This window comes from Salmo salar, chromosome ssa11, assembly GCF_905237065.1.
Source record: "Salmo salar chromosome ssa11, Ssal_v3.1, whole genome shotgun sequence".
Taxonomy (NCBI): domain Eukaryota; kingdom Metazoa; phylum Chordata; class Actinopteri; order Salmoniformes; family Salmonidae; genus Salmo; species Salmo salar.
The window spans coordinates 37,126,594-37,141,090 of record NC_059452.1 but is presented as its reverse complement, the minus strand read 5'-3'; the positions used below and the strand labels follow the sequence as shown (position 1 = coordinate 37,141,090).

The following is a 14,497-nucleotide window of genomic DNA, read 5'->3' as shown; positions in this document are numbered from 1 at the left end:
TGTGTGTATGGAACAAATCTCTGTTTCCTTTGGTAACCAGAATTCATTTTTACTCTTCCAGTATCTTTTGGCTTTTAGAGTAAATATTATGAGTCGTTTTCCCTCCAAATGAATTCTGCCGACACACTGTTGCTCTGAGAAGAACACTAAGGGATGGGGTGGGGGTTGGCATAACCGTCAGGGAGCCTGTACACAGTGTTCATAAAACATTTCCCAGCACAGGATTTTGGGACGATGTAGGAACATGAAACCTGTGACATATATTTTGTAGTGGGAAGCTAGATTTAGTCATTTCTGAGCCATATAGTAGAAACCCATGAGCACATAACGCAATATAACACAAACACACTAGTCTTTATATACTGTAGTGCACTTAACACAATATAACACAAACACACTAGTCCTTATATACTGTAGTGCACTTAACATAATATAACACAAACACACTAGTCTTTATATACTGTAGTGCACTTAACACAATATAACACAAACACACTAGTCCTTATATACTGTAGTGCACTTAACACAATATAACACAAACACACTAGTCCTTATATACTCTAGTGCACTTAACACAATATAACACAAACACACTAGTCCTTATATACTGTAGTGCACTTAACACAATATAACACAAACACACTAGTCCTTATATACTGTAGTGCACTTAACACAATATAACACAAACACTCTAGTCCTTATATACTGTAGTGCACTTAACACAATATAACACAAACACACTAGTCTTTATATACTGTAGTGCACTTAACACAATATAACACAAACACACTAGTCTTTATATACTGTAGTGCACTTAACATAATATAACACAAACACACTAGTCCTTATATACTGTAGTGCACTTAACACAATATAACACAAACACACTAGTCCTTATATACTGTAGTGCACTTAACACAATATAACACAAACACTCTAGTCCTTATATACTGTAGTGCACTTAACACAATATAACACAAACACACTAGTCCTTATATACTGTAGTGCACTTAACACAATATAACACAAACACACTAGTCCTTATATACTGTAGTGCACTTAACACAATATAACACAAACACTCTAGTCCTTGTATACTGTAGTGCACTTAAGTGGATTTTCATAAAGTTGGAGCAAAGCCCAGATCTCGAGCCCTGCGCACACGCACGCATGCACGTATACACAGACACACACACACACACACACACACACACACACACACACACACACACACACACACACACACACACACACACACACACACACACACACACAGTAGTCGGGGCCTTACCCAGCAAGTGGTGGTTTGGATAGGGGCCAGCTCAGCTCCAAATATAGGACTTCAGTCTTCTGATTTAGTGTTAATTAACTGAGCTTTATTGTGTAATTACCTTCGCATTAGACCAGGCTATGATGTAGTTCACTGGAGGGTTATGCCGGTTGAGACAGAGGCTTGAACTCCATGTGTTTTGTGTGTGTAAAACAGTTTGAAGGTTTTTTGAGACAGCGTCTCTCTCTCTCCCTCTCTCTCTTTCTCTCTGTTTCTCTCTCTCTCTCTTTCTCTCTGTTTCTTTCTCTCTCTCTCTCTGTCTCACTTTCTCTCTCTGTCTTTCTCTCTCTCTTTTTGTCACTCTCTCTTTCACTGTAATTTGTTTGTGTTTGTATACCTCAGATTATAACTGTGTGTGTGTGTTTCCAGGTGAGAGGAGGACAGTGGTGTCTTGTATGAGGCTGGTCAATAAGAACATGACTCTGGTGAATGACAGCCTCTGCCAACCAGAGAACAGGCCATTACCCCAAGTACGACGCTGCAACTCACACCCCTGTCAGTACAGGTGAGACACACTTCAAATACAAGCACATGCACACTTATAATCATGGGTACACACACACACACACACACACACACACACACACACACACACACACACACACACACACACACACACACACACACACACACACACACATACAGGTACACACACACACACACTGTATCAGGAATAGTTGAATGAGAAACAGGATGATGACAATATTGCATCATCCTGTTTCTGAGTGATTATAAAAAAAACAGCTCCATTGAATTAAATTGGCGATAGAAGGAGGATCCAGAATACATGTGCAGTCGAGTGCCTGTCAGCATGCAGTGCCTGTCAGCATGCATGCGCAGTGTGATTGTTTCATGTCCTACTCAGGCAGAGATTTACATTAGAGGAACGTGCAGCAAGGAATGTTTCTGAGCTGTACTGCTGATGCATTTAAACCAGACCACTGATCTCTCTGTTCAAAGAAACTGGGCTGTATCTCAAATGGCACCCTATTCCCTATATAGTTCACTACTTCCATAGGGCACTGGTCAAATTAGTGCACTATATAAGGAATAGGGTGCGAGATGTAAGTGGTTTAAAGTGTCTTATTACCTTATCCACATAAAAGGCAGAGTGCCGTCTGGCCTATTGAACCAGCCTCACACTGACTCCCACTAATGTACTTGTATATCACTCAAACTTCAGGGTAGAGACTTCTGTTGTCGCTTTGAACTAGCTCACCTGATTCACCGAAACATGGGCTTGATAAGTAGTTGACAAGTTGAATCAGGTGTGCTAGCTCAGGAATGGTTCAGATACATGGAACGACTGGAGTTCCCCAGGAGAGCCATTCCACTTCTTCCTGCTTCAGCTCACAAGCAACTGGGACCTCTGCCTCACAGATTCATGTCTGCCCTCCTGAAATGTTTTTAGTCAGTTGTGCCACCAAAAAGTTAGCTATTAGTCAACGTGAGTGGGCACATTTCAGGCTGAGGAGTGAGGCTACAAATCCCCTTATGTTACACTCACTGAACTGTGGTTTCACTCTGTCTAGATTTTAGCCTCTAGAATCTAGATTCTAAAGATTCTAGAATTCTAGCCCATATATATTCTAGCTAGTAAATTGAGCACGGGGTTCTGTATTTCTGTTCATTTAACTTTATTTTCATTGAAAAAGATTCCTTTCAAATTATTCTTGAGTGTATTCTGTCAATACGGTGCTAACTTTATACGACAGCCCCCATAGATATTGTATATATTTTTGGGCAACAGAAAAAGGACCTGCCCCAAATGGCCCCCTATTCCCTATAGTGTACTACATGTGACCCAGGCCCGGTCAAAAGTAGTATCGGGAGTAGGGTGCCATTTGGGATGTAGACAAAGACTGTATTTGGACCCAGCCCAGTTATACGTTTCTAAGACATACATTGATGTGGATATAATTTGCAGTCTCTTAGCCCCTTTCCCCTTTGCATCCATTCAGTGGATCAGTCAGCTGCATCTCTACCAGGACTTGTTAGGTACAGCCAAATATTGAATGGAAGTGGACAGTATCAGGACGTTGCTGTAAAGAAAGGAAGAGGAGGAGGGATAAAAGACATGGACATGGAAGCAGAACACACACGCACGCATGCACATACACATACACAGAAAGACAGACAGAGAGAGAGACAGACAGAGAGAGAGACAGACAGAGAGAGAGACAGACAGAGAGAGAGAGAGACGGACAGAGACAGACGGACAGAGAGAGAGACAGACAGAGAGAGAGACAGACAGAGAGAGAGACAGACAGACAGAGAGAGAGACAGACGGACAGAGAGAGAGACAGACGGACAGAGAGAGAGACAGACAGAGAGACAGACGGACAGAGAGAGAGACAGACAGAGAGAGAGACAGACAGAGAGAGAGACAGACAGATGGTCAGACAGACTGGGACCTCTCCATCTACTCCTTTAGTTTATTACTACATCACCTGGAAAATAGAGGCCCAGTTTTCCACAGGCCTCAGGTGTTTGGCTGTAACTCTTTACGACCTCATTTCACCAGGCCTGGTGCTGTAAACCCCAAACCCCAAACTCTGTCACATCTACAGGGTAATGTTCATCAGGCACCAATTGGAAGAAGATGCTCTGAAACTGGGGAGGGACTACCTGGACTTTTTCCTTTTCTGTTTCAAAACGTTTGGCTACGACGTGCCCTACTGATCACGACCCAGTGGATTAGTCAACACTACTTCATTTGCGACATCGTAGCGTACAAAAGACACTTGGTGGTTTTTAATACTAGGAGGATAGTGTGTTGGCACTGTTTTTTGTTTTGAATGAGAATTTAAGAGTATTTCAATTGCTCAGTTTGTCTGTGTTTTGTGTTGCGTAGCGAACCACTCTTGTTAAACACAGAGAACACTTAAAGGTTCAATGCAGCCATTTTTATCTCAACATCAATCATTTACGGGTAACAATTAAGTACCTTACTGTGATTGTTTTCAATTAAAATGGCAAAAATTGCTTCTTAGCACAGAGCAATTACTCAAGCAAGAATTTTGTAGGACTGAGTGGGGAGTGGGAAACTGAGAACTAGCTGTTTTTGGAAGAGAGGTTTGGAACTCTTTTTCTTCTTATTAACTAATTTACAGGCCAAAACTCCATCCCACCAGAAGAGGCTGAAATTTCACACTGTATTTTCAAACAGCTCTTACACTAAAAGGGCATTACTGTCACGTTGTGCGCAACTGGTTGAATGCAAGTCAGGTGCAGGAGAGCAGAGATGGGTGTTAACAGGCGCCAAAGTACACAAACGGTACAATAAACAAAACACACGGGTCAAATACCCGGCGCAAACCAGCCTGATGCGAACCACACGTAACAAACAAACAATTCCACACACAGACATGGGGGGAACAGAGGGTAATATACATTTAGTCAGATGAGGGAATGTGAACCAGGTCTGCGGAAAACCAAGACAAAACAAATGGAAAATGAAAGGTGGAGCGACGATGGCTAGAAGACCGGTGACGTCGACCGCCGAACGCCGCCCGAACAAGGAGAGAGACCGACTTCGGTGGAAGTCGTGACAATTACCATCATTTTCACAACCTCACAGTGTGGAAATGTATATAAAACATAGGGAAATCACGTTTTTGACTGCACTAGGCCATTAAATGTTTACTGCCATGTTGATTAAAAGAGATGGTGCTTATTTCTACACTTTCATTTCTACATATCTGCCAACATTAACCTGTTGATAATTTGACTCTAATCAATTTAATCAGAAAATACTTAATTGGCATGGAACGGGTTATCACATTGCCAAAGCAAATATTTAGAAACATATTAAAAAACATGCACATGATAACACACGCACTCTACACACACATACACATGGACTTTGTATTGTAGATACACTAGTATCGGTCAAAAGTTTTAGAACACCTACTCATTCAAGGGTTTTTCTTTAGTTTGACTATTTTCTACATTGTAGAATAATAGTGAAGACATCAAAATTATGAAATAATACATATGGAATCATGTAGTAACCAAAAAAGTGTTAAACAAATTCAAATATATTTTATATTTGAGATTCTTCAAGTAGCCACCCTTTGCTTTGATGACAACTTTGCACACTCTTGGCATTCTCTCAACTAGCTTCACCTGGAATGCTTTTCCAACTGTCTTGAAGGAGTTCCCACATATGCTGAGCACTTGTTGGCTGCTTTTCCTTCACTCTGCGGTCCAAATCATCCCAAACCATCTCAATTTGGTTGAGGTCGAGGGATTGTGGAGGCCACTTCATCTGATGCAGCACTCCATCACTCTCCTCCTTGGTAAAATAGCCCTTACACAGCCTGGAGGTGTGTTGGATCATTGTCCTGTTGAAAAACAAATGATAGTCCCACTAAGCCCATGGGATGGAGTATTGCTGCAGAATGCTGTGGTAGCCATGCTGGTTACGTGTGACTTGAATTCTAAATAAATCAGAGACAGTGTCACCAGCAAAGCACCCCACACCATAACACCTCCTCCTCCATACTTTTCGGTGGGAAATACACATGCGGAGATCATCCGCTCACCCTCACCGCGTCTCTCACAAAGACACAGCGGTTGGAACCAAAAATCTCAAATTTGGACTCCAGACCAAAGGACAGATTTCCACCGGTCTAATGTCCATTGCTCGTGTTTCTTGGCCCAAGCAAGTCTCTTCTTTTTATTGGTATCCTTTAGAAGTGGTTTCTTTGCAGCAATTCGACCCTGAAGGCCTGATTCACACAGTCTCCTCTGAACAGTTGATGTTGAGATGTGTCTGTTACTTGAACTCTGTGAAGCATTTATTTGGGCTGCAATTTCTGAGGCTGGTGACTCTAATGAATGTATCATCTGCAGCAGAGGTAACTCTGGGTCTTCCCCCCCTGTCACAACACAACTGATTGGCTCAAACGCATTAAGAAGAAAATAAATTCCACAAATTAACTTTTAAGAAGGCACCTGTTAATTGAAATGCATTCCATGTGACTACCTCATGAAGCTGGTTGAGAGAATGCCAAGCGTGTGCAAAGCTGACATCAAGGCAAAATGTGGCTATTTGAAGAATCTCTAATATACATTTACATTTAAGTCATTTAGCAGACGCTCTTATCCAGAGCGACTTACAAATTGGTGGATTCACCTTATGATATCCAGTGGAACAACCACTTTACAATAGTGCATCTAAATCTTTTAAGGGGGGGGGGTTAGAAGGATTACTTTATCCTATCCTAGGTATTCCTTAAAGAGGATAAAGTAATCCTTCTAACCCCCCCTTAAAAGATTTAGATGCACTATTGTAAAGTGGTTGTTCCACTGGATATCATAAGGTGAATCCACCAATTTGTAAGTCGCTCTGGATAAGAGCGTCTGCTAAATGACTTAAATGTAAATGTATATTAGAGATTCTTATAAAATATATGTACATTTGTTTAACACTTTTTTTTGGTTACTACTGTACATGATTCCATATTTCATAGTTTTGATGTCTTCACTATTATTCTATAATGTAGAAAATAGTAAAAAATTAAGAAAAACCCTAGTAGGTGTTCTAAAACTTTTGACTGGTAGTGTATGTGGTAGTAGAGTAGTGGCCTGAGGGAACTCATTTAATGTGTTGTGAAAAGTGTTATGAAATGTAATGTCATATAACTACTTTAATGTTGCTGGACCCCAGAAAGAGGAGCTGCTGCCTTGGCAAGAACTAATGGGGATCCATAATAAACCCCAGGAAGAGTAGCTGCTGCCTTGGCAAGAACTAATGGGGATCCATAATAAACCCCAGGAAGAGTAGCTGCTGCCTTGGCAAGAACGAATGGGGATCCGTAATAAACCCCAGGAAGAGTAGCTGATGCCTTGGCAAGAACGAATGGGGATCCATAATAAACCCCAGGAAGAGTAGCTGCTGCCTTGGCAAGAACGAATGGGGATCCATAATAAACCCCAGGAAGAGTAGCTGATGCCTTAGCAGGAACTAATGGGGATCCATAATAAACCCCAGGAAGAGTAGCTGCTGCCTTGGCAGGAACTAATGGGGATCCATAATAAACCCCAGGAAGAGTAGCTGATGCCTTGGCAATAACTAATGGGGATCCTTAATAAACCCCAGGAAGAGTAGCCGATGCCTTGGCAGGAACTAATGGGGATCCTTAATAAATGCAAATCATCTCTCTCTCTCTCACTTTCCCTCTCTCTCCCTCTTTCTCTTCCTCTTTCTCCCCCTCCCTCTCTCTCTCCTCTCCCCCTCTCCACATCTATCTCTCTCTCCAGGTGGGTGACAGGGGAGTGGGGCCAGTGCTCGGTGACGTGTGGGAAGGGTCTCCAGCTGCGTGAGGTGGGCTGTGTGTACCAGCTGCAGAACGGATCCCTTATTCACACACGGGACTTGTACTGCCAGGGGGGCAAACCCCCCGCCCTGCAGGGCTGCGAGGGACGCCACTGCCTCACTGCCTGGGAGGCCTCTGAGTGGTCCAAGGTCTGTTGTGGTGGGGGTGGGGTGGGGTGTGTGCTTGTCTATGCGACTATTCGGGGATGCGTGTTTGAGTGTTTACGCACGTCAGTGTGTGTCCACGTGTCTATGCGAGTGCCCGTGTGAGTGAGACACAGAGAGAGAGAGAGAAATAGTAAACCACTTACTTTCCTCTAAGTTTGATGCAGAATCATGTAGGAGCAGCGCTGCAGTAGTACTGCATAATATAGACATCTGTCACCCCCCTCTCTTTCTCTCTCTATCTCTCTCTCTCTCTCTTCCCTCGCTCCACTGAAGAGGAGGTGGAGTGGGTTGGAGAGGGGAGCTAATGAACCACCACAGGAGGCTTCTATAATGAGTAAAACTCTGCCCTCTCTCTCACTCCCTCTCTCACTCTCTCTATCCTCATATTTCTTTTCACTTTGTTTTCCTCCCTCTCTTTTTCCTGACATCACTCTAACCTCCCTCTCCCTCTTCCTCTCCCTCTCCTCCTCCACCTCACACTCCTCTCACCTCATCTTACCTCCACTCTTTTTCTTCTCCTTTTCCATCCCCTCTCTTCCCTCTCTACTGTAATTATTTTCCACCTCTTCCTCCCTCTTTCATGTTCCCTTTTCTCTCCTCTATATGTCCCTTCCCTTTGTCCCTCTCCCTCAACTCCAATTTTTCCCTCTCTCCATTTCCCTCGTCTCCATCTCCCTTCTTACTCTCCCTCCCTCTCTCCCTCCTTTTCTTCCCTCCCTCCACTTTCTTCTTCCCTCCCTCCCCTGGTCTCCCTCTCCCTTCTCCCTCCCTCCTCTCCCCAGTGTTCTTCAGACTGTGGCAGTGGGGTCCGTCGGAGGATAGTGAGGTGCACCAACCCCCAGGGGAGCTGTGACCCCCTCTCTCAGCCTGCTGACCAGGAGCCCTGTGAGGACCGCTCCAAATGTTACGAGTGGAAGACTGGGGACTGGTCCAAGGTATGGGCCATACACACACATAAATGACACACACACACAGACACATACTCTCTCTTTTTAATCAAATATCTATTTACAGAGATCTCCCATGTGGAGAGGACTCTCACCCCAGATGCCCCCTTCCAATTGATTAATCCCTCCGTGTGACACAGCGGTGTAGGTGATGCCAACATGGTGCCAACGCTGTGCCTGTCCTGATGTGGGCATCTTGACAGATAGCCTGACTGCACCTGCATCACTGTCTGCATGCATTCTAAATGGCAACCTATTCCCTTTACACACACACACACACACACACACACACACACACACACACACACACACACACTCACACACTCTGCTGAAGGAATGGACTAATGCACCTTGGCCCTCACACCTTCCCAGCCACCAGTTTCTCTTCCCATCTGTCTAACTAGGGCAGGGCAATAGAAACAGGCTCAAGTCCATTTCAATTCCTGTGGGTGAGAATGGACATGGGGAGTGTAGTTTAATTCCTGAAATGTAATTGACCTCCTTGTCTGCTGTGGCTGGCTGTGAGGGGAGAGGTGTCAACCTTTATTCCTGTACTCGTACTACACACAGACACATGAAGGAACACACACACACAGTAAAGTCCTCAGACCGGGATGGTACATACAAGCAAACCTCCTTATTAACACTTTGAACTACAGTAGGCGCCAATCGGCTACTCTGGAGTTGCGTCCCAAATGGCACTACTTTTGACATTTGCCACTTGGGATTCATCCTCCGAGCTGAACTATACTCTCGTCTGCTGGGCTCTGCAGTGGGCAAAAACCATCCATTTACAAAACATGTTCACTAATCATTCTGTTTGTTTTCTTGTCTCTTTAGAGATCATTTCAAAACTGAGAGTTCAGGATGAATGAAAGCGCTGAGTAATGCAAAGTGTTTCCTCTCACGGATGAGTCCCAAATGGCACCCTATTCTCTATATAGTGCACTACTTTTGACTACAGTCCTATGGGCCCTGATCATAAGTTGTGCACTATATAGGGAAAAGGATGCCATTTGGGACGTATCCTGTGTGATTGTAACCTCAACTAACTCATTCAGCTGTTCTGTTCTGTAATGTACTGCCAGGAATTAAAAGACCCATATCTTAGTTAATAAATGTACAAATTGTCCAGATATCCTCCCCAAAGGGGAACTAAATAACTTCTATATGGGTGGTTACAATACTCCACACAGAATAACATGCTATAACGCTTTACTAATCAAATAGAGACAGGAGCAACACAGTAGAATACTAATGGAGACAGCGTTATACAGGAAATATACGAACAAACAAGGACAACATATACGCTATATATGTTCCAACAAATTACAGATTATAAACTGGGTGGTTTGAGCCCTGAAGGCTGATTCGCTGACAGTCATGGTATATCAGACCGTATACCACGGGTATGACAAAACATGTATTTTTACTGCTCTAAATACGTTGGTAACCAGTTTATAATAGCAATAAGGCACCTCTGGGATATGTGGTATATGGCTGGGATATGTGGTATATGGCTGGGGTATGTGGTATAACAGCCCTTAGCCATGGTATATTGGCCATAAATCACACACCCTTATGCCTTATTGTTTAATTATACAAAGGCCTTAAAAGACATGTTGACTGTTCAAAGACTGTAGAATGATTTTACTGTACTGCTAGAACTCCTTTGTGAATTTACATGAATATGAATGAATATGAATATGACATTTTCCCATTAGAAAAATGTAATTTAAGAGGTACATTTTGATTTATTTATCCTTGTTATAGTTAAGGAAACCGAGCAGTACATTCTCCCATAATAAACAAAAGTCATCAAGAATATTGGCAATTATAAATCTACAAATATCTCTCATGTAGACAATGCCAAAATAAATGCCAAACAGTTTCTGGATGCTCATCACAACAAGTACAGTTAATGTTAATGTCTTTTTTCAGTTTCTTCAGGTAATGATTCAAAGGGTAATACATTTTACATTTACATTTTAGTCATTTAGCAGACGCTCTTATCCAGAGCGACTTACAAATTGGTGCATTCACCTTATAATATCCAGTGGAACAACCACTTTACAATAGTGCATCTAAATCTTTTAAGGGGGGGGTTAGAAGGATTACTTTATCCTATCCCAGGTATTCCTTGAAGAGGTGGGGTTTCAGGTGTCTCCGGAAGGTGGTGATTGACTCCGCTGTCCTGGCGTCGTGAGGGAGCTTGTTCCACCATTGGGGTGCCAGAGCAGCGAACAGTTTTGACTGGGCTGAGCGGGAACTGTGCTTCCTCAGAGGTAGGGAGGCGAGCAGGCCAGAGGTGGATGAACGGAGTGCCCTTGTTTGGGTGTAGGGCCTGATCAGAGCCTGAAGGTACGGAGGTGCCGTTCCCCTCACAGCTCCGTAGGCAAGCACCATGGTCTTGTAGCGGATGCGAGCTTCGACTGGAAGCCAGTGGAGAGAGCGGAGGAGCGCTCATGGATCATTCTGAAAGAGACCTCTTTGAACTTGTTAACAAGCAGATAAGCAGCTATTCATGTGGTAATAACCAAACATTTTTCCAACAGATATTATTAAAATGGCGTAAAATAGTCATATGTTTGAAAAATTGAAGTTATAGCATTTTTGAGGTATTTGTATTTCGCGCCACGCGATTCCACTGGCTGTTGACTAGGTGGGACGCTCGCCCAGGGAGGTTAACAAATGTATTCCAGTAAGTTAGAAGTAAGAAATATATATAACATTTCCTTTGAAATAAAGCACGTATTGTTCTGAGGGAGCAAGGAGAAACACATTTTTCCTACTGGAGAGTCAACTGGACTAAGTGAGGATATCTCAAATCAAATCTAATCATTAAAGAAGGTGAGGTGAGGTATGGTTACACCTCTAAACAGCATGACAGTTCCAGATGGAATAGCATCAAAGACTATGCAAACTCTTTAGGTGTAACAGGGATATGTAAAGACCTCAAACAAATCTTCAGAACTGAGTAACATCCCTTCTGCATTAAAAAGTGACTCACCAGGAGGAAATGATTATCAACCCAGTTCTAAAAACAAAGACTTGTTTCTATACAAAATGTTCGTATTGTTCCAAATGAAATACCTATGAGGGGAAAAATGATTGTCACGGATCCCTCCGGAACTATCATTACGCACACCTGGCCCCTATTCCCAGTGATTAGTACTTGTATAAGTGTGCCCTTGGTTCACCATTGTCTTGTCGATTATTGTTACTATGTCCGTGGGTGGTGTGAGTACCTGTGCTGTGTGTTTTGGCTCTCATGCCGTTGTGGATTGAGCAGGTGATTATGGGTCTCGTCCCGTGTGTTAATCATTGTGCGTGTGTGTTATTTATTTGAGGTACTCCTCGCTCTTTTGTTTGGGGTTCAACCCTGTGTTTTGTTACGTGTTTGTTTGGTCTTCGTCCCCGTGCCTTTACACGGCATGCCGTAATTTGGGCTTAATAAAAAAAAAACGATTACGCATTCCTGCGCCTGTCTCCCGACCCTTCATACCAGCGTGACAGTGATGTTTATATTTTAATACCACACTAAGGACATGTGTCTATGAAAGCAGATCATTTTGAATCTTATCAATGTTATAGTTACAAAGCAAAATTAAATTGAAGCCAGCAAACAGGAGATATAATGAGGGATGAAATTCCAAATTGAAGATGGATTCTTTAAGAAATGTTTGGCCCAATTTACCTTCAAAGTATTATTCAAAGTAGGGAAATAATATTTTTTTTAAATCTAGCACCATATTCATATGCGTCCATGACAACAGATTTCCTAATATAATGTGTATCATTTTTCCAGATGAAGTTGAAAAACATCTGGTCAACAGCTTTACCTATTGTGTTGTCAAGATGTAGGGACTAAGCTTCTGGAGATACCCTCAGCTTTGGAAAGCAATACTCAACCTTTCAAGGAGGAATCCCTCTGCAACAATTGGTTCAACCTCTTTTAGTTTTTTTCAATAATGGAATTTAAGTTTGATGAGCATCTTTCCTATTGATTCTTAAATATGGTAATCCCAAAGTATGTTACTCTTTCCTTGACTGGAATATTTCAGATAGAGGGTACCACACAGCCTTTAATTAAGCAATAAGGCCCGAGGAGGTGTTGTACATGACCAATATGTACCACAGCTGTCAGCCAATCAGCATTCAGGGATTGAACCACACAGTCTTTATTAATTAAGCAATAAGGCACGAGGGGGTGTGGTTTATGGCCAATATACCATGGCTAAGGGCTGTTCTTACACACGACGCAACGCGGAGTGCCTGGATTCAGCCCTTAGCCGTAGAATATTGGCCATATATCACAAACCCCGAAATGCCTTATTGCTATTATAAACTGGTTACCAATGTAACTAGAGCAGTAAAAATAAGTGTTTTGTTATACTGTCATACTGGTATACTGTCTGATATACCACGGCTGTCAGCCAATCAGCATAGTGATTTTAGGGATGGTGACAGTACTGGCTAGTTGTATGTCAAAAATGGCTTAATGGTTAGGGTACGTCATTATCACACAGTTGTTAAAGCACTGTATTCAGCCAGTTCATTATAATAAAGACTACTCCAACTCAGAGCACAGGGAAGTGATTTGCATTGTATGGAGGTAACCTGCCGGTTCCAACTTAGTTACACTAGTGTTATCTGACAGTCTTTGCCAAATCTCTCCTCGATGAACCCCAGTACCACCTATTCCATTGATTCCAGCACTGGCTAATTTAACTAATCACTGGCTGATTCAACTAATCAAGGGCCTGATGGTTAGTTGCCCAGTCAAATCTAGGATGTTAGTTTGCTGGTAAAATCAAAAAAGTGAAAAGGCTGGGTTGTACTCGAGGAACGGTCTTGGAAACAGGTTTACCAAACTGAAAATCTACAGTGCGTCTCCATTTCCCAATCGTACAAACTGAGTCAGTCTGTTTTTGACATGCATGTCATTTATCATATGGAGTGTCATGTTCAGCTGCCTGATACAGGGTTAGATCTTATTTCACCATTCTAACTGTTAAGGTTGGGATCGGGGAGAATGCAATCTGATCCTAGATCTGCAATTCTTTAGGAGGTTTTACAGCTGACTTCCAACCCGAGGCGCCAGGTCTAAGTCTCGGGGTCACTACAGCAGGTCAGGGGGAGGACCATTACATTTCTCTCCCTGTGTGGAACTGGAGACAGTGAGTGTATGTTTCCCCCCAGGATGCTGAGGAAGGTGCGTCCACCCCTCTCCTCTGCCCTTATTTAACAACAGATGTAGGATCAGATTGCATTATTTCCAATCCTATCCATAACTGTTAGAATGTATCAGTGGCTAGGGACAACTTCTACCTATGACTCCACATGAGGGAATAGGATTAAGTTTCTCCCTGAAACTGATCTAAGGTCAGTTTTGAGTTTCCGTCCTTGATGCTTAAAGTAAGGATTAAGGCGCAGGGTAAGCTTATCCTAGATCGGTGTAATGTCTACCTGGAGCTCTGTGAGGGGGCTGCGTTAGATCGGTGTAATGTCTACCTGGAGCTCTGTGAGGGGGCTGCGTTAGATCGGTGTAATGTCTACCTGGAGCTCTGTGAGGGGGCCGCGTTAGATCGGTGTAATGTCTACCTGGAGCTCTGTGAGGGGGCCGCGTTAGATCGGTGTAATGTCTACCTGGAGCTCTGTGAGGGGGGCCGCGTTAGATCGGTGTAATGTCTACCTGGAGCTCTGTGAGGGGGCCGCGTTAGATCGGTG

At 43.0% G+C, this 14,497-nt stretch overlaps 1 protein-coding gene across 1 annotated transcript in view; it reads left to right on the top strand.

Annotated features, from left to right (window-relative positions):
• LOC106591416 (A disintegrin and metalloproteinase with thrombospondin motifs 17) overlaps nt 1-14,497 on the top strand; it is a 200,131-nt gene that overhangs the window by 171,602 nt on the left and 14,032 nt on the right. The window contains exons 20-22 of the mRNA XM_045689469.1: nt 1,700-1,835; nt 7,598-7,802; nt 8,603-8,755. Coding sequence (XP_045545425.1) covers nt 1,700-1,835; nt 7,598-7,802; nt 8,603-8,755 — 494 coding nt within the window. The remainder of the gene's footprint in view (nt 1-1,699; nt 1,836-7,597; nt 7,803-8,602; nt 8,756-14,497) is intronic.